Genomic DNA, 21128 nt, shown 5'->3' with positions numbered 1-21128 from the left:
TATATATATATATATATATAATTTTACTCACAATATCTTGAATAATGAGATCAATGTTAGGAGAGCATGATTTTTTTAAAGATGATTTTTGTGAGCTATGTTACATTCTTAAGATGATTTTTTAAAATTCCATTCAGAGGCTGCTGTTTTTTCCTGCCGGTGGGCATATATTCCCAATTTTCCCATAGTGTTCCAGGCACTATTTTATTTATTTATTTAATAACCACTTGCTTTATGCCAAGCATAGTTCTAAATGCTTTACAAATGTTAACTCATTTAATCCTCATAACAGTCAACTGAGGTAGATACTATTATCTTCACTTTCCAGAGGAGGAAACTGGGGCCTTGAGACACTCAGTGACTTGTCCCCAGGTTGCACAGCTAGTCAGTGGCAGAGCTGGGCTGCAGGACTTCCGAGTCCTTGCTCTTTGCCACCATGTTGTCTTCAGGTATGGGGGCTATATATTCTAAAACACGAGGGCAAGCCTACCATTGAAAGAAGCTTGCTAAACAATTTTAAATGTAATTTTGAGCAAGTTCCGTAAGTATTTTGTTGCTAATCAGACATGAAATGTGTAAATATGTACATTTCATACTGCACTTCTTTTTATATTTGATTTTCTAAGAAACTCACAGGTTGTTATAGTCTCAGAGTTTCATTTTTATTATTTACCTTCCCAAAGAACTTGTTTTGGTATGACCTTTAAAATGACCTTAAACATAAGATCAAACGAAAAGGAATGAAGTCCCTGCTATAGCTTAAAGTTTGAAAAACCCATTAGAAGAACTAACAAATAGGGACCCAATAAAATAGTCTTCTTGCATTGTTTTTTCAAGGAACAGGTGAATTTTATGCATTTTAAACTGAATTTAAACTTTCATGCCTATCATACATGAGGCACCTTGCTAGGTGCTACGAGATACAAAGAAGAATAAAATATAGATTGAACCTCAGAGAAGTTATCACCTGATGGGAAGGCCAGAAGAAGAGTCAATGCAAACACAAGCACATGGGATAACCAGAGCAGGAGGGTTACATGAAGGGAGCTTGGCATTGAGTTGAGAATTGATGACACTGTGGAATGGATGGGAACATGGGGGTTCATCCTGATATTTTCGACGCTGTTTTATATGTTTGAAAAAATTTAAGTACTTGGGAAGTGAAAGTGCTCAGAGATACCAGAATCAAAGTGGGAGGAGATTAACTTTGTTTCGGTGTTGCTGGGAAGGCTGCATGGAGGAGGTGGGAAGTGGTATAAGATGGGAAGAAACGGCATTCCCCTAGGCGAGGAGGCCACTGCTTCCTGAGAGTCCACGCCATCTGGAGAGGAAGGGAGATGAAGCTGGGTGCCGAGGAGGAGGAAGGTTAGAAAGAAAGCAGCCTGAGCAGCTCTATAAAACGATTCACTTCATTTCTTTTTTGTTTTTTTTTAAGACGGAGTCTTCTGTGGCCAGGCTGGAGTGCAATGGCGCAATCTCAGCTCACTGCAACCTCCAGCCTCCCAGGTTCAAGCGATTCTCCTGGCTCAGCCTCCTGAGTAGCTGGGACTACAGGCATGTGCCACCACGCACAGCTAATTTTTGTATTTTTAGTAGAGACGGGGTTTCACCATGTTGGCCAGGAAGGTCTCGATCTCTTGACCTCGTGACCCGCCCGCCTCAGCCTCCCAAAGTGCTGGGATTACAGGCATGAGCCACTGCGCCTGGCCTCACTTCATTTCTTCATCGTAGCCTGCTATGCTGCTGCTTTCTATTGGAAGATACTAATCAGTTCTAGGCCCTTTGTAGGTCAAATCTAAGATCTGGGGCAAATATCTGTTTTCATTGAAAACTACTTTTTCCTCAAATTACTGCATGCAATTTTGTGCTATTTATTGTTGAAAACCAGCAGAATCTTGTACAGTCAGATGGAAATCTGCATGTCTTTAGGTATCTTTATACAGTAAAATCCCACTGACCACTGTATATGAACTAGTATTGTTCACAGTATTTCATCAGTACTCATTCCTTGAAAGAACATAATCACCTTCCTAAGTCCCTGAGGGCATAAAAGACATCTGACTGAGCCTCCCGTCTGCACTCAGTATGGGTCACTAATTTTATACAGGTTTAAACAGCTTAAAAAAAACCAAAACTTTAGTGTGACACCATCATGAAAAGTAGGGTAGTATGTTTTAATCACAAAATAGACATGATATTTGAAAACTGTAAATAAAATATTTTACAATTCTTTGAAATTAAATATTTCAGACTGCTTTGCCAACAACATGCTCAGTTCCCGAACAGCGCTCAAAGTGGTAAGTTCCTAAAATTTAGCACTGTGGGTTTTAAAGAAGGTAAACATTTAGGTAATATAAGGAATAGTCCAATTTTCTAGCCTCATTGAATTAAAATATAAATACTTGAGTTAAAATTTTACATATCTAGAAAATTGATAACTTATTTGTGTACTATGTGATATAACTAATTTTTTCTTCTTTATGAACAAGACCTATTCTCTTTGAACCATTCCCTGGTATCTTTCATTCTCCCTACACTCACAGAACCAAACTAAGACATGGGAAAAAGCCTTGACTTTTGGGACTGCTTCTCTTCCATAAGAATTTTCAGTAGATAAAATTTAAAAAGTGCTGCACCTTCCCTGAGTGAAAATTCCCTAAGGATGCATGGTTAGCATTTCAGTTCTAATTAAGGCAGACTGGATCCTGGCTAACTGGAGTTATGGGATATACTTTCATTCATGAGTGGAACAAAATTACTGCATGCAATTTTGTGCTATTTATTGTTGAAAACCAGCAGAATCTTGTACAGTCAGATGGAAATCTGCATGTCTTTAGGTATCTTTATACAGTAAAATCCCACTGACCACTGTATATGAACTAGTATTGTTCACAGTATTTCATCAGTACTCATTCCTTGAAAGAACATAATTTAGTGTCTTAGCAGCACTAAATCTGCAATGTTCACTGTGAACTGGAGTCAGACCTCGTTGGAAGACTTAGTTCTGCGTCATGCCAACTGCACTTTATGGTGATAACACTCTCCAAATAGCACCTCTACATCACTTTTCAGTCATTACCCTTTTAACTCAGCAGGAAATGCTATTACAAATTCTGCTTTAAATCAGTGTTTACTGACGGAAAAGCATCAGCAATACACACTTAACCAAATCCTTGCAAATGTCATCTATTAAATATCTTCATCTTTAAAGTCTGTTTTACTTTGAATATCTTCACTTATGAGTGAAATTGAGTGCATTCCCCTATCTTTTCACCAATTATATTTGTTTTCCTATGACGTAATTTGTTCATTTTTCTATTCAATGCACCCTCTCCCCAGAGAGTTCCCCATGTGCCCATTTTTCTACCCAATTTACCTGTTTTGCATTAAACTTATTTTTTTAATTAACCCTTTATCATAAATGCTGCAAACACTTAGTCGAAGTTTGCCATATCTTTTGACTTTGTAAAAACTTTTGGCATATGAGTTGTATATTTCATGTAGTCCAACAGTAATCTTTTCCTTTATGGATTCCAATTTTAAATGGTTTATATTTTAGCTAAGTTTTCAGGAGTGAAAAGAAAAGAGGAAGGAAGAAACACCTCTCAGGCAATCATATACAGGTAATTTGACTTAGTTTTTATAGCTTTGCACTTCTTCATACAGAGTCCTTATTTAAACCAGTCTGAATGTCAGGTGAAATGTACTTTCCAAATCATCCAAACAGACAGCCTTTGTAGAACATTCTTCATTTGTGTTCTCAGCTAAGGCTGCTCCTGAGGCTGCCTTTTTAGGAAGAATCCCATAGTCGGGAAGCTCTTAGATAATTCCTAGATGATAGTATCACAATGAGATGAGCATGAAAATGAAGCTGGAAGTTCCAAGCACATAACCTTCAGGAGGTGACATTCTCTGAGTTCCTATAAATTCCCTGGCACCAAACTAGTGAGAGCATCTGACCCCACAGGTGCTTACAGTTAAAATGGGCAGAGGGTGCAGTCAAACATCCTTATGGAACCAAGTATTTCCCAGCTGCATGACCCACACCTGACCAAATTTGTAGCTCTTATAAACTTCTGGATTATTATGTATAAAATGTATGAAAATATTTTGGGGATTTGAAAGTTTTTATACATCAGCACGTATAAGCTAAATTCATATAAGCCAGCAACCTTCACCTCCTCCTGTTTATACAAGGGGTGCTTGTCAAACACCTCTTGATGTTTTATAATACAAAACAGAAATACATTTGCTGTTTACATCTAAATATGAATATGGGGCGTTTTGTTGTTGTTGTTGTTGTTGTTGTTGTTGTTTTTGAGACAGAGTTTTGCTCTTTCGCCCAGGCTGGAGTGCAATGGCGTGATCTTGGCTCACTGCAACCTCTGCCTCCCAGATTCAAGCAATGCTCCTGCCTCAACCTCCTGAGTAGCTGGGATTACAGGCGTGTACCACCACGCCTGCCTAGTTTTTGTATTTTTAGTAGAGACAGGGTTTCACCATGTTGTCCAGGCTGGTCTCGAACTCCTGACCTTGTGATCCGCCCACCTCGTCCTCCCAAAATGCTGAGATTATAGGTGTGAGCCACCACGCCCAGCCAGGGCATGATTTTTACTGTAGGCGTATCATTTAGTTATGCACAGCAAAAGACTGGTTTTCATTTTATGCAATATTAAAATCAATGTAATGCAATCTTGATTTTCTCTCCTTCTAGTCACCCGAAACAATGAAATGTAATACATTCGTAAGCCAAGTGAAAGAAGAGCATGGTAGACACACAGGTTTGCGCTAAGTGTTGTCTGTAACAAATATGGCCTACAATACTTACAAAAATGTCAACCCACGTGTTTCAAACTTGGTATCCCGCCTAAATGTTTATTCTTCTAGGCTTGTAGTAATTAATGAGTATAAGTCTTTATCGTAACTATCCACTTTATTGTAATCCCAGCATATCAAGATAACTTAGGTTGGAATGGTCCGTTGCCTTCAGTATTAAGAAAAGACAGACCTCTTAATGAAGACGCAGACAGGCTTGCCTGAGCTCAGAATCCAGTGATACGTCACCCCTCACATTGTGATCCCTGTAACTGTAGTTCTCTGTTCTTTAAAGAAATAGACATTCCACTAACAGCACATACAAACTGTGACAAAAAGTGACAGGGGCTGTTATGTCAAATATTTAAGGGTAATCTTTTAAAATCCCTTAATTCAACTACATATCGGGAACAGTGTACACTGCTCGGGTGACAGGTGCACCAACATCTCAGAAATCACCACTGAAGAACTTGTCCATGTAACCCGAAACTACCTGTTCCCCAAAAGGTATTGAAATTTTAAAAATTAGTTTTTATATGTTTAAAAAATCCTCTTAACTCATATAGTTATTGTAAGCAGAGAAATTTTCATTTTACTTTTGTAACATTTCATTCATTGTTTCAGCTGGCCAAAAAAAATGAGGTATGATGAAATTATAATTAATAGAAACGGTGAAGGTGCTGTATTATTTTACTAAGTATGTCATCCACCACTAGGCAAGGTCTGAAGAAATAAGCATAAAGTAATTTATGATTAGCTGCCCTTCTCAAATGTTTGTCTTATTCTTAGATGCAACTGTGAAAGTTCCTTTTCTTAAGAAATGCAAGGAAGCAGGACTGCTTAATTACTTACTTGAAGAAATATTAGACAAAGTTCATTCAATTCCAGAAAAACTCATGGATGAGACTACTTCAGAATCAGGTACTGATGAATAGCAATATTTCTAAGTATACAGACTTCTCCCAGACCTAGATGTAAAACAAAACAAACCCAAGAGAAAAAAAAAAGGCCCATTTTCTTCCTATACTGCTTTTTTCTTCTTCTTTAGCTCATTCTTTATTTTATTTTATTTTATTTTTTTGTGAGACAGAGTTTCACCCTTGTTGCCCAGGCTAGAGTACAGTGGTGGGATCTCAGCTCACTGCAGCCTCTGCCTCCCAGGTTCAAGCAATTCTCCTGTCTCAGCCTCCTGAGTAGCTGGGATTACAGGCACACGCCACTATGCCCAGTTAATTTTCTGTATTTTTAGTAGAGACAGGGTTTCACGATGTTGGCCAGGCTGGTCTTGAACTCCTGACCTCAGATGATTCGCCCACCTTGGCTCCCCAAAGTGCTAGGATTATAGGCGTGAGCCACCGCATCTGGCCCTTTACCTCGTTCTTTAATAAAATCATTGTACCACATCTACTGTCCTTCATAAATCAACAGGATGTGGGTAATTTACAAACTCAGTAATTTAGTCAAAAGTAACCTGATGCCCCAAGAGTTGTGGTGCATTTTCCAGAGGTGTCTTACAGGTTGGCCACTAACAGAACGTGCCATTCAGAGACAGATTCAGTCACATGTGCTCCCCTGCCACTGCCCTGCACTCCTGTTGCTAAGATCTGAGAACAGTATTATGTTACAGTTTTGATTTGACTCAAATTCTATTCCTTAATAAGCCAAGTGTCCTTTTTTAAATAATGTTAACCCAAACTTTAAAGTATAGAAGAAGGAATTTTAATGTTTTGATTGATGTTTGGTTTAGAGATGAACTTTGTTAAAGAAGTTTATTTCTTAAAGAGCTCTTTGGGAAGCCAGAATTCCATTTGTATGTGCAGATATATAGCTACTTAGCTTTTTTTTTTTTTTTTTTTTTTTTTTTTTTTTTTTTTTTTTTTGAGGCCGAGTCTTGCTCTCTTTCCCAGGCTAAAGTGCAGCGGCGCGACCTCAGCTCATTGCAACCTCTGCCTCCAGGGTTTAAGTGATTATCTTGCCTCCATCTCCGGAGTAGCTGGGATTACAGGCATGTGCCACCATGCCTGGCTAATTTTTGTATTTTTAGTAGAGACGGAGTTTCACCATGTTGGCCAGGCTGGTCTTGAACTCCTGACCTCAAGTGATCTGTCCACCCTGGCCTCCCAAAGTGCGAGGACTACAGGCGTGAGTCACTGCGCCCAGCCCTACTTAGCTTTCTTATAACTTATATCCCATGAGTTTAAAACCTTTATTATAAATATAGTTATTTTACAAGGACAAGCTGGACAGGTTATATTGTAGGCAACAATATAAAAAATGTGTATTTGAACGGGATTATTTTTTATAGGGCAAAACCAAAAAGTGAGATAGTAAACATTTCCAAAAGCTCATTTATTATTTTATTCATTTATTTCCTCTAGACCAAGCACTTTCCAAACAGTGTGCCTGAGAATCACCTGTAGGGCTTGTGAGGACACAGATAGCTGGGCCTATCCCACAGAGATTCTGATTCAGTACAAATACCAAGAATTGGGGGCCAGGTGCAGTGGCTCACACCTGTAATCCCAGCACTTTGGGAGCCCGAGGTGGGCAGATCATCTGAAGTCAGCAGTTCAAGACCAGCCTGGCCAACATGGCGAAACCCTGTCTCTACTAAAAATATAAAAAGTAGCCGGGCATGGTGGTGCGTGCCTGCAATCCCAACTACATGGGAGGCTGAGGCAGGTGAATCGCTTCAACCCAGGAGGCAGAGGTTGCAGTGAGCCAAGATCGCACCACTGCACTCCAGTCTGGGCAACAGGGTGAGATTCTGTCTCAAAAAAAGTAAAGAAAAGAAGACAGGAGAGGAGAGGGGAGGGGAGAGGAGAGGAGGGGGAAGAGGAAGAGGAGAAGAGAAGAGAAAAGAGCCAAGAATTACATTTCTGACAGCTTCCCTGTGCTGCTGCTGCTGCTGCTGCTGCTGCTGCTGCTGTCTAACGTTAAAGTTCCATGGCAGATGACTGCTCTCTTTCCTTTCCCCTGTTTTGGATTACATATAAATGGAGGAGTTTCTGCCTATACAAACTGTTTAATATTGAAAATGTTTTTCTCCCTCCAGACTATGAAGAAATCGGGAGTGCACTTTTTGACTGCAGATTGTTCGAAGACATATTTGTAAATTTTCAAGCAGGTACATGAGTTATATCATATCTGAGCAGCATAGTCGAGAAATACTTATCACCATATTGAAACAATATACTATACAGGTGATAAAAATATTTTAGAAGAATGTTCATTGTTTTCTTAAATGAGAAAAGCCAATTACAAAAACAGTATGACCCCTGCCCACCCCCCACACACACACACGGAGGAAAAAAATATATAGGTACACATGCACAGACAAAAGCTGCACCTGGTGGAGACAGTAGTTGGTTGTAGGTAGTTTGGATTATAGTGATTTTTGTCTGTTCTTTTAGTGCTATATTTTCCAGATTTTCTATATACACACAAACACTTTTGTAATGAGAAAAACTCATTAAAAAAGTAGAGACAACAAAAAATTGATTCCAAAATTTGAGCATATTTTGGCCTGTGTGTGGCCCAGGCAGCAGCTAGTGAAGCTTCCTGTGGCTTCTCTGCTCTTGGGTGGCGAGGCTATGATAAACCATCCCTCTCCGCTTGCCTCCCTCTCGCTTGGTGGGATAGGTCAAAATTTCAATTCTCCCAATATTAATCTTCAAATCTAATTTAATTTCTTATCAGGGAGGGTTGCAACTGATTTAAAGTGCATCAGAAAAAAAAAAAGAGCAAGCCAGAATAGCCAAGAAATGTTTGCAGTAGAAAATCTGGTTTGGTTTGGAGGAGGGAGATTTAACCTTCCTATTAAATATCAACCATTTATTGAGTGAGTCCTCCTTTCAGCATTAAGACGCCCTCAAGACAGGCCACACCTCCACTTGTTTCTGAGTCCGGTCTGACTTCCCTATCAAGGCTGCCACACGTGGCTGGGCAGGCCGTGCACAGAGTCACACAGCATTGGTGTGGATGGCTCCCCCTGAAGTTGCACAACAGAGTGCCCTCCACACGCTGCGTTTCCACAGATGTATCTGTCTCTCCAGCATATGGTAGGAAGACAATACAATTTCCCTGGGAAGAAATCATTAGTTCATATCCCTGTCTCAACATGGCCAACCTTTCTCATTTTGACTTTCTATATTACACATTTCTGTTTGAATTTTTTACTACATTTATAACCAGCAGGAAAAATACTTTGAAAAATTACCAAAAATAATGTCTGTTTTAATAGTCTTTTGAGGATGTCTGCTACTATATGGCAGTATCCATATTTTTTTAAAGCAGCCTTAAATATCTTTTTCTAAAAAGAGTTATTTTGTAGGGGACTTCCGTGTGTGTTTCTTTCATGTAAGGGCACATGTGACACATCACTACTTGGATGGGTTAGGTGTGAGTACATATATTATAATGTAGTATTGGGGGGTGCCACTACTTGGAACTGCATGAGATTCAATTTAAAAGGTGGGTTTCACTATCCCGGTTGATAAAAACTTGCTTAATTTAGCCTTACTAATATTTTAAAATAACTAAAGGTATGTAGTTATTCTGAATAAAGGTTGTGTATGTGTGTGTTTTAACTGTTTGATTTTGAGGCTTTTAAAAATTACATGGCCATTGACTACTATTTGTTATTTATAAAGCCTAAGTATCTTCCTCCTAAGCTTTTCTAAGTTTCCACAATTAAAAGCCCTCCTATTTCTAAATGAAACCTAAAGCTTTTATGTAACATTAAAAATTGGACGCATTTTTAGGAGGGATTTGTCCTCAACCTTGGTATTCTAGCCACATTCTCCAATTATCATATCTCAATAAACGGATATAGTATAGCATGAAGGTTATACAGTCACTATTTTCAAGTTTTCCAAGATATACCAAGGGACTTGTTCTGCTATAAATGTGCACAAAATCTTAAGGGTTTACTGAGCAGCTTTGTGTATAAATGTTAGAATTCTGTCCTGAATTAGGAGGAAGTGAAGGCATAAAGAAACCAGCTTCTGCCCATAACGCTCTGGATCCTTTTCCTCGGAGGCATGAGGATTGTGTAACTGTACTTGCAAGTGAAAGGGGCTAGAAACGGTACATTATTTCTAATAAAACTAGGGAATAATCTGAAATCATTTTATTTATTCTTTTCCTAGCAATAGAGAAAAAAATTCATGCATCTCAACAAAGGCGGCAGCAGTTGAAGGAAGAGATTGAGCTACTTCAGGACTTAAAACAAACCTTGTGCTCTTTTCAAGAAAATAGAGATCTTATGTCAAGTTCTACATCAGTATCATCCCTGTCTTATTAGGGATTACCATTTCCTAAGCCAGGAGTCAGGCCAAATTGCAATCGGGGCTCAAAACCAGAGACCAGGCTGTGAAATCCACACATCTTTAGAACTAGTTGTCTCTTCTTCGCCCCGGCAGCTCTTCCATGTTCTTGCTGGTTGATATTTTGATCACTCTTTGTACACTCTTACTTGTGTTTTTTGTTCACTGTCACATTCCCAGCACCTAATATGCTCAGTAAATGTTTGTGGAATAAGTGCATAAAATGTTATTAACCTTTGATTCTAGTTACAGCCCATGATGCTTCTTAGATATAATAAATTTGGATTATACTACTTTACTTGTACCAAATTTGCTCGTTTTCGTGTCACAAAGTCTGCTTTTGAAAAATCCCTTTTCAGCCACAGTTATCACGTTGGGATTCATCATCTTCAAAACAAATACCTAAATTTTAAACTGGATTCTGAATAAGAACATTACCAGGAGTATGCAAGAATGAAATAAAATTGACAGTTAACATTTTTCTCAACCTAATAATATACAGTTCTGGTTTTTATGCCCACACTACCACGTCTGACCCCTGAAAACCTCACATTCACAGTTCTCATTTTTTACTGTGGTACTCTGACTTGCAATAATATTACATCTCAAAATGGGTTTAAACCGAGTCTCCAGCATGAAACTCCAGCATGGTGTCTGACATGTAATAAATAAGTACTTGAAAAATATTTGCAGGAGATGAAAAAGAACATTCCACTCCTGTTGTATCGGCAGCCCTAGCCTAAGTTCTTATATCTTAGGGACAAAATCTAAACCAGTGGATTTCAAATCTGGCCACACATCAGAATCATGTGGAGCATTTTTAAAACTAGAGAAGCGAAGATCCCATCCAACAACCTCTGAATAGATTTCCCCTAGGCAACCTCTGCCTCCCAGGTTCAAGCGATTCTCCCGCCTCAGCCTCCCGAGTGGCTGGGACTACAGGCGCCCACCACCACGCCCAGCTAACTTTTGTATTTTTAGTAGAGGCAGGGTTTCACCGTGTTAGCCAGGATGGTCTCGATCTCTTGACCTCGTGATCCGCCTACCTCGGCCTCCCAAAGTGCCAGGATTATAGGCATGAGCTACCGTGCCCAGCCATCTACGCAAAGTTTATCTGACTAATCATTTTGATGTCATGATCTTTATTTTTAAAAAAACATTTGTCCCCCACTTTACTTTCACATTTAAGCTGTGACTCACAGCACGTAACTGTGCACCATGGAGCACCATGTGTTTCGTGGCCATGAGGCCGGCTACTGGGCAACCTCTAAGGCGGACCCGAGTATGAACTTCAGCTATGTCACTACTGAAAAACCTGAATCCGAGTATTTAATCTAAGAATAATGCTGCCTACCTTATGGGACAAAATATGGACAGTAAATAAAATGTGAAGCAGAGAGCACAATGTCTGGCACTGCGGGAAATAAATGTAAAACACATGCACGCACCCACACATACTCCCCTTGCCAACATTTCTGGCTTATTTTCTCCATTCTAACCAAACTTAATTATGGTCAGTTCTGGAAGGCTCATTAGCACCCATCTCTAAGCCTTTGCTTGTGCCTCTAACTTTTTGGAGATGAGCTAAAAGGACACTTTATATTTTCCCCTACCCAACACAAGCGTTATCTTCAGAACAACTAACTGCTTGTCATGTGTAACCCTATTTCTGTATTAGTCCATTCTCACACTGGTATGAAGAAATACCAGAGACTGGGTAATTTACAAAGGAAAGACATTTAATGGACTCAGTTCCGCATGGCTGGGGAGGCCTCAAGAAACTTACAATTGTGGCGGAAGGGGAAGAGGCCCGCCTTACGTGTGGCAGGTGAACAAGAGCACGCAAAGCCCAGGGAGAACTGCCATTTATAAAACCATCAGATCTCATAAGAACTCCCTCACTAGCATGAGAACAGCATCGGGGAAACAGCCTCCATAATCCAGTCACCTCCCACCAGGTCTCTCCCTCAACACCTGAAGATTACAATTCAAGATGAGATTTGGGTGGGGACACACAGCCAAACCATATCATCCTATTTGGTTTTCTCTCACTGACTGTTATGAAACGCTCTTTATAAGTATCTCATTGTGTTGTTAATTCCTAAACCTACCTCCCTCTCTCCTAATAATTCATATATTCCTGGAGGATAAAGAATATGTCTTTCCCTTCATTTAAGTACCCCCAAAGGTACAGACACATTTTTCTACTGTGCCAGTTCAACTGTACTACCTTTCAGCAGGAATAAAATCCAAAGATTTCTATGATACGTGTTTGTGTATAGTTGAGAATCAAGCAGTTGACATGTTCATGGTGTACCTATTTTTAGCCTGATACCCATTAAGAATCACACTACTGATTTTTTGTTGTTGTGGTAAAATATATATAACCTAAAATTTGCCATCCCAATCTTTTTAAATATATGCTTCAATGGCATTAAACATTCATTTTTGTGCAACCATCACCACCATCCACCTAAAGCAGCGGTCCCCAACCTTTTTGGCACCAGGAACTGGTTTCATGGAAGACAATTTTTCCATGGACCGTGGGGATGGGGTGGTTGGTGGGGGGTGGGGAGGACGGTTTTGGGATGAAACTGTCCTACCTCAGACATTAGATTCTCATACGGAGCACACAACCTAGATCCCTTGCATACTCAGTTCACTATAGGGTTTCCACTCCTAGGAGAATCTAATGTTCTAATGTTGCCACTGATCTGACAGGAGGCGGAACTCAGGCAGTAATGCTCACTCACCGGCCACTCACCTCCCATTGTGCGACCTCTTCCCAACAGGCCAGGGACCAATATGGGTCTGTGGCCTAAGGGTTGGGGACCCCTGACCTAAAGGACTCTTCATCTTGGTAAACTGAAACTCTGTATCCATTAAACAAGTTCCCCATTCTCCTCTCCCCTCAGACACTGGCAATGGCCATTCTACTATGTCTCTATGAATTTGACTAAGTACATCACACAAGTGGCATCACATAGTATTTGTCTGTGACTGGCTTATTTCACTTAGCATAATATCCTTAAGTTCATCTCTGTGTACCATGTGTCAGAATTTCTTTCCTTTTTAGGGCTGCAGACTACTGATTTTCAGTGAAAAAAACAACTCTACGTGCCTGTTTTAATGTTACTTTGTTTATTAACATGTCATTCTAAATATTACATAAATACAGCCTATATACTAGAGTATCAAACATTGTTCCAGTAAGAAGTTCAAGAGTACATTTAGGGCTATCTTAAGAAATATGAATACTTTGGCTTCCATTATTATATTAGATGAAAAAATCAGTTCAAATAAGAGTTGTCATATCCTGCTATGATTAACAACAAAACCAAGTAGAAAAGCAAGAGAGTGTATTTAAAAAAAAATAAAGATGATCAAATGCTTTTTGAAGGACTTGTTCTCTTCACTGCCACACATACACAAATGACTTAGTAATCTAACATGAGAAGTGGTCTTTCACTTATATTAGGAACTTGGTAAATATTTGTAGAATGAATGAACTATCTATGGATATGAATTTACTACTTTAATTTGTGCTTTTTTTGAAAAAAAAATTTTCAAGTAAGAGCAATAGTAAACATACTAAAGTTCACATTTTGCTCAGATCATAAGCCTATACAACAGTGATTGTTACAAACACCACCCATCACAGCACAAATCAATGTGCATTTCTGAACCTAGTAAGAAAGGTTCTATCATGTTGTAGAATGAATTCTAACAGAATAATTCACTGGGCTTCAATCACTTGTGATATGGTCAAGAAAAGGGGGCTGGAGCTACTAGGCTTGTCTCTATTTCAGCTATCAATGAATTCCTATCTTTGAGGCCTCACTCCCCTTCCCACCCCAATAGACACAAATTTAAAAACATTGCTAAAAATAGTAACTGCAGCATGTCTTCACCCACTTGTAATTTGGCTCTGAAAATGTACTCAGGCTCCAGGTTCAGAAGAGAGACTGTCCAAGCAGGAGACAAAGTTCACTAAGGGAGCTCACTCCAATGGAAATGAGTTCATGGACCAGAGAGCAAAGCAAACCATTGTTCTTAAAGCAAGTTCAATGGACACGCATGATGAAACTCACAGTTGAACACTCTCATGCCCCAAAGTCACCTTTCATAACCAGTTCAAAACAACTGCCGTCTTTTAATAGGATCTTTTCAGGAACGCCATAATTTGGGTGCTTTTTCAAGGTGAAATTGTGCTAAATGTTATACCTAAGATGTTTAAAAACAGAGGAAACCAAAAGTGAAAGATGATAAAGTTTCAAATAAGCCAGTGTGTGATAGATTTGACCTAAAATAGATAAAGCAAATTCCATTAAGTCCTGTAAGAGGGCTGACTTGAAGAAGCACTTCTTCCAGTCATATATTGTAGATATGATGATTCAGCAGCCATAATTTAGGAAGGCAAGAGTATATATGTCATTATTTTCCTCTTAAGTTTGCATATATAGAAGAAGGTGGGGGGTACAATTTGAACTTGAGTTCTCAAGCTCTACCTTAATGAAATAAAACACTGTTGGATAAGTAGTGGAGATTCTAATTTATAAAATATTCACCTTCATCAAATTTCTTTCATTATCAACTTTCCACGGATACTTCTAAATTACTACTCTTTATGCACTTAAATCTTAAGAGAAATCTTGACTAACCTAGAAAATTTATCTTTACATAATTATCATTTCAATAGGTTTAACTTATGTTAAACTGAATATTACTTCGATATATCTTGAAGTTAAAAAAGTCATCAACACAAGCACACAAACAAAAGTCTGAAACAATCTTAATTATTCCTTCACAGTAAGGCTACTGAGCTAGCAACTAAGATAGCACTTAACAATCCCCAGGTCAGCATCTTTAATTCACGATGGGGCCTCTCCATTCGTCTCACAATTCCCCAACTATCACTGCTCCTGCTGTCAGAAGATTGTTGGTATGTGGCCCAGGAGAGTTGCTGCCAACTTCCCCTTTCCAAGTTCAGAAGTTCCTCTAATCAAAAACGAAAACAAGACCAAAAACGACTAAACTTTCACCCTTTTACATGTACCAGCCCAAATTTAAGAAAGGTCACATTTAAAATACACTTATCTGGAAACAAGAGTTGTTTCAAATGGGCTCAAGAAAAGCCATACACCCTTGACATGTTCTTACACAGACAACTGTGTCCCAGATGTGGAAAAAAAACAACCTGATGGTCTTTTACCTGCAGAATTACATCACCCGTAGAGCACAAACTGGACATATCCTCAACAGTGCCCCAGAGCACTCACACAGAACCCAGCAGCCTTGCGCTTCAGTTCTTAAAGGCTCCACATTTACTGGCTTTAGCAATGAATTCCTTTAGCAGAGGGCCATCCATTTGCCAAAATGCTGCAGTCTGTGTAACTTCTGTCAAATGATTGATGCAAAACTTAAAGCAGAATTCTTCTAAATCCTGGACACACACAACAAAATAAAACAAAAGGGCTTTTTTAGGCAACTTTGATTGAATCACTTCTCTCTAAGCCCTTCACCCCAAATCTCTCACCCTCCCCAGAAAAGATATTTGAGAGGCCAGATACCTAAAACTAGGCAAAAAGGTGACCACAGGTAGGTGTGACAAAAACACATACTATTTATTCAATGCAGTAAGAGCAATGGTCCCCTAACTCAAAGTGTGACTCTTCAAAACACACACACACACACACACACACACACACACACACAAGATCTACAGGGGAAAGAATTTCCTGCACGATTATCACATAATCTAGTTATAGTCAAAGACATTGTTGTAAAAGGCAGAATGAATGCCACTTTATTCCACAGAATGTGTTTTGTCACATGGAGACATCAGAGAAAAGAATTAAGCTGTGGGTTAGTTTAAGAAACAGAAAGGTAATGAAGAGATATGGTCAACCTAAAGTGGCACATTAAAAAGAAAATCCCAGCCAGGCACAGTGGCTCACGCCTGTAATCCCAGCACTTCTGGGAGGCCGAGGCGGGTGGAAGGTCAGGAGTTCGAGACCAGCCTGGCCAACATAGGGAAATCCCGTCTCTAGTAGAAATACAAAAATTAGCCAGGCGTGCTGATGGGTGCCTATAATCCCAGCTACTCGGGAGACTGAGGCAGGAGAATCGCTTGAGCCCGGGAGGCAGAGGTTGCAGTGAGCAGAGATCGCACCACTGCACTCTAGCCTGGGTGACCGAGCAGAGGCTCTGAAAGAAAATCCCAAAAAATTCACCTTCAATTCACTTTTACGCTCTCCTAATAATGACTTTATTTTTAAAGCCATGAAGAATAATAATACTACAACTTTCACCACACTAATATCTCAGAAAGTCAATCCCACAGAAGTATATTTACACAGATTAGTTTTCGGTCAGACAAACAGAAGTCACCAATTACCAACACTCAGGGGAGTAACATCCACAAGTGGTACACCAGAACCATTTCAAAATCAATCCCTGCCTGTGCTAATCCACCCTTTCATCCCCTGCCAAACTTGAATATAGTCTGTCCCTTAGGATGTTGGAATATATATTTATTAAATCGATCAGGCACCTGAAATGCATGCAAAGACTCAATATATAAAAGGCAATTACACTAAAAGCTCTTATCACAAATAGCTTGACTTTATTATAACTTGGCTAGCTGGTAAGTTCTAAATTGAAGGTCATTACTCCGGGTTCTATCGAACCAGAAGCTCGACAACATTTCAACCGCAGGTTTTGACCGCACATTTCCAGCCACCACGAGGTGAGAATGTTAGACAGAGTGGAAGGGGCCCACACAAACATGGAGACCCCTTTGCTGCTCTCAGCACAGACGTCGGCAAACAATGATTTCCTTGTTCTAAGGGTCCTCCTGTCCCTGGCTAAAAGATACCCTAGAGTAAACTCCAGAAACCCACCCAGTCACATAACCATTAAGAGATAAACCACACGCCAGGCGCAGTGGCTCATGCTTGTAATCTCAGCACTTTGGGAGGCTAAGGTGGGTGGATCACGAGGTCACGGGTTCGAGACCAGCTTGACCAACATGGTGAAACCCCGTCTCTAGTAAAAATACAAAAATTAGCCGGGCATGGTGGCGTGCACCTGTAATCCCAGCTACTCAGGAGGCTGAAGCAGGAGAATCACTTGAACCCAGGAGGGGGAGGTTGCAGTGAGCCGAGATTAAGCCACTGCACTCCAGCCTGGGCAAAAGAGCAAGACTCAGCCTCAAAAAAAAGAAAAAGAAAAAAGAGAGATAAACCACAGCTAATGAGTACCAGCCAGCTGCTGTTTTGTTTTTTTGTTTTCTAGATAATTTGAAATGCACTTAGGATGTTAGCACAGTCTCTGGATTCTTGTTTTTAATCAGAGATTCCCAGTGGGCTAAATGCATAACTAAATGCTCTATATATTATAATAAACTAAAATGTGAAACTGGATAAAGCATTCCCTCTCAGATTATTATTCAAGAAAAAGCGGCCGGGCGCGGTGGCTCACGCCTGTAATCCCAGCACTTTGGGAGGCCGAGGCGGGCAGATCACAAGGTCAGGAGATCGAGACCATCCTGGCAAACATTGTGAAACCCCGACTCTATGAAAATAGAAAAACTTAGCCGTGCGTGGTGGTGGGTGCCCGTAGTCCCAGCTACTCGGAGGCTGAGGCAGGAGAATGGCATGAACCCGGGAGGCGGAGCTTGTAGTGAGCGGAGATCGCGCCACTGCACTCCAGCCTGGGCGACACAGCGAGACTCCGTCTCAAAAAAAAAGAAAAATCACTGCGCCTCGCATTATCACACAATGATTAATAAATAGCTCTTGGGACTAAATTATATTCCACAGGGACATAAAAGTCACATTTTAAAATTTAGTTATCAAAAACAGAAAACTTTATTCACACATAACTTTGGAAGTAGCCAGTCATAACGACAGAAAGTTATTTAAATCATGTAATATATCAGATAAGAATCTTTAAGTATTAAATTTTAATGACATAATTTCAAATTCACAGGAAGAGTGCACTGAACTCTGGCATCAAACCTCATCACTTTTGTGTCTACTGATGTAGAACTCAAGATCTTTTTACTGTATATGAAAAAGTGAGTTTAAAGTGAGTTTATTCAGCTAATTGTGCAGCAAATACCTTAAGTATAAACTTTAAGAAGTTCTATGGCCAGGTACGGTGGCTCACGCCTGTAATCCCAGCACTTTGGGAGGCCAAGGTGGGCGGATCACCTGAGGTCAGGAGTTCGAGACCAACCTGGCCAACATGGAGAAACCCTGTTTCTACTAAAAAAAAAAAAATACAAAATTAGCTGGATGTGGTGGCGCATGCCTGTAATCCCAGCTACTCGGGAGGCCGAGGCAGGAGAATTGCTTGAACCCAGAGGCGGAGGTTGCCATGAGCAGAGATCGTGCCACTGCACTCCAGCCTGGGAGACAGGAGTAAAACTCTGTCTCAAAAAAAAAAAAAGTAGTTTTATACACAATGTAGGTATACAAATGGTGCCACTAATCACAATTCACTTTATACACTCATGAAAATGGTTCTATCAAACTGCCTTCCCTTCCCCTCCAATTAGTTTGAACTGCTGAGGTATCTGGGTATGCAATAAATATTCAAAAGTTCCGAACATTAAAAGTCAAACTAGAGAATGCTGAAAACAATCTAAATCTGGGTTGTGTAAGTAACTAATTAAACCTTGGTTGAGGCAGATCTATGAAAAAGGAAGCCCTGAACACACGTGGTGAGGGACGTTTGAATTTGCAAGTTCACCAGAGAGTGGCACAGTCAAGCAGAACCACTTAGCAACCAGTGCCCACCGTCGGTTTGCCCTTAATGAGCGAATTAGACAAATGCCCTTCTGACTTGACTTCTCTTTAGTATTATAAGAATCTACATAATCTGTTCCTTTCATTCTGCAAAGCATCAAATCTTCAATAACACAGGCAAGAAAATGCAACTCTTGCCCAAGTGACAAGTCAACTATAACAGGGTTGGTTGGTTACAGTTGACTTCTTACTTCTAACTGGGCTTTAAATAAAACAATTCCAAGAAGGACAAGAAGGATCATGTGATCAGGAGATGAACAAAGTTCCTGACAGAACGAAAGAGTCCTCTTACAGCCCATGGAATAGGGAAGTGAAGAGTATAAAAATGGAAGGTTCTAATACAGTCTTCTTGGTATTAGAAACTAAACTCTGTTTATGACGTTATGTGGTGGAATGATTATAAAGTGTTCTAACGCAAATGAGATAAAATACCAGATTTATTGTCATTAGTAAAGAAGATAAAAATAAAAACTGCTCTTCTGAAATAATTTATAAATCATTCCAAATCTTTCAACACTTAAACTATTCCAATCAATATATATATATATTCTGAAAATAAGTTGTTTTTCCTTTCCACAAATTTTCTTTAGTAACAAAACAAAACACAGAGAATTGATGATCTTAATACCCTCATTTTAAAAAATGCTAATGCAGCCTCTAAGGGAGTTCTTACCCTGTCCTAAAACTCCAAAGCTAAACTAGTTGAATGTTAATAATTTGAAGACCACCTAACCAGGGTGAGCAGGTGCCTCGGCATTACAGCTTCCCCCAAGACACATCCCAGATGACACAAGATCACGAACCACACCTAACTCTGTCCAACCTGCTGTTAAAGTAACTGCAAAAATAAAACCCAAAACTGTCAGTCTATAATTCATGTTATAGCACACCAAGTACAAAATATTCCAAATCAAAGAAGTTTTGTTTTATTTTCAAAATGTACTTAAACATTCTACCATATGGGAAAAACATAATTTATCTCATTATGCAAAAAACATGTGTCAGCCTACTGCTAATTGAAGACTTTTAATTTGGGCCACCAAAAGAAGAAAAAAATGCTGGCCACCAAGCCTTAGCACCAAGCTGTCCAATACTCAGACCCCAGATCAACTTCAGAATTAGATTCCAAAAAACATGTGTCAGCCTACTGCTAATTGAAGACTTTTAATTTGGGCCACCAAAAGAAGAAAAAAATGCTGGCCACCAAGCCTTAGCACCAAGCTGTCCAATACTCAGACCCCAGATCAACTTCAGAATTAGATTCCTGGGCTCGTGTTTATTGCTCCCCTCCAAAAGCAAGATCATAAGATATAAGTTGCTCAGCGCATAGGATTTTCTGGAAAGTTCTCTACTCTGGTTAAACAAAGAATACTTCCCAGCTGTTTCTCTTAATGTTCAAATACACATAAAAATAAAAAATTTCCTGAAAAGAATCAGTTTACAGTGTGCGACTGATCTATTTTGAAACAATGTTTTATCCACATTTTCTCCCTGATGTCAATATTTATTCAGGTCTGCACCAAAGGAATATTTCAATGCTCCTTTGTCAAGTCCTTCTTAATAAAACTTGTGGACAGTTTGATAACACGTTCATAGCAAGAGCTCTACAATCATCAACTGACTTTCGAAACTCCCTGTCACTACTGAGTCCATACATTTTTGTTGCTTTACTGTGTGTACATTTGCTTCAAAGCTATCTTGTCAAAAGGGGGCATGGAGGAACCTCAGATACTTTCGTAGAAAGAGAATAAACATTGAAAGCAGGTAGTCTCCATCTTCCTAGCAGTTTGGCCCACAAAATGAAGGCAAAGTCATCTAGTATCTCCAAGTTGAGCTCTAAAAATAATAGTTTTTGCAGTCAATTTCTAACCTGACTCATCAGTAGCTTCCAATCAACTAATAAACACAATAACAGGGCTTTCCTTCTAAGAGATGGCCGTCTCACTATGTTGTCCAGGCTGGTCTCAAACTCCTAGCCTCAAGCAATCCTCCCACTTCAGCATCCTGAGTAGCTGGAATACAGGCATGAGCCACTGTGCCCAGCTATGGGTTTTAATTTTGTACTCCAGAACTTCATTCATATACTCACTATATCTTATAGTATTAAGGAAATAAAATGTAAAAGCACATTAGTCAATTATGTAACTTGTATTACAACCTAAGAAATATGCCC

At 39.6% G+C, this 21128-nt stretch overlaps 2 protein-coding genes across 6 annotated transcripts in view; one reads left to right on the top strand and one right to left on the bottom strand.

Annotated features, from left to right (window-relative positions):
- PHF11 (PHD finger protein 11) overlaps nucleotides 1-10446 on the top strand; it is a 34974-nt gene extending 24528 nt beyond the window's left edge. The window contains exons 4-9 of one of the 2 annotated variants that reach the window (XR_001885936.1): nucleotides 2251-2297; nucleotides 3560-3623; nucleotides 4715-4781; nucleotides 5605-5736; nucleotides 7871-7942; nucleotides 9966-10446. Coding sequence is in view for 1 of the 2 variants with exons in the window: in XM_017873773.1 (XP_017729262.1) it covers nucleotides 2251-2320; nucleotides 3582-3623; nucleotides 4715-4781; nucleotides 5605-5736; nucleotides 7871-7942; nucleotides 9966-10120 (538 nt within the window). In the remaining variant the exon portion in view is untranslated. Of the gene's footprint in view, nucleotides 1-2250; nucleotides 2321-3559; nucleotides 3624-4714; nucleotides 4782-5604; nucleotides 5737-7870; nucleotides 7943-9965 lie in introns of both variants that reach the window. The other variant, XM_017873773.1, reaches the window with a different exon arrangement.
- Nucleotides 10447-13262: 2816 nt separating this feature from the next.
- The window catches only part of RCBTB1 (RCC1 and BTB domain containing protein 1), a 54469-nt gene continuing 46603 nt past the window's right edge, over nucleotides 13263-21128 (bottom strand). For all 4 annotated transcript variants that reach the window (XM_017873760.1, XM_017873759.1, XM_017873761.1 and 1 more), the window contains one exon: nucleotides 13263-15585. In XM_017873760.1, the coding sequence (XP_017729249.1) occupies nucleotides 15445-15585 (141 nt within the window). In that variant the 3' untranslated portion in view covers nucleotides 13263-15444. The remainder of the gene's footprint in view (nucleotides 15586-21128) is intronic.

The sequence above is a fragment of the Rhinopithecus bieti genome, unplaced genomic scaffold (genome assembly GCF_001698545.2).
Source record: "Rhinopithecus bieti isolate Rb0 unplaced genomic scaffold, ASM169854v2 scaffold_7398, whole genome shotgun sequence".
NCBI classification, from domain to species: domain Eukaryota; kingdom Metazoa; phylum Chordata; class Mammalia; order Primates; family Cercopithecidae; genus Rhinopithecus; species Rhinopithecus bieti.
Note: the sequence above shows the minus strand (reverse complement) of the source record. Positions and strands in the feature narration are given on the sequence as shown.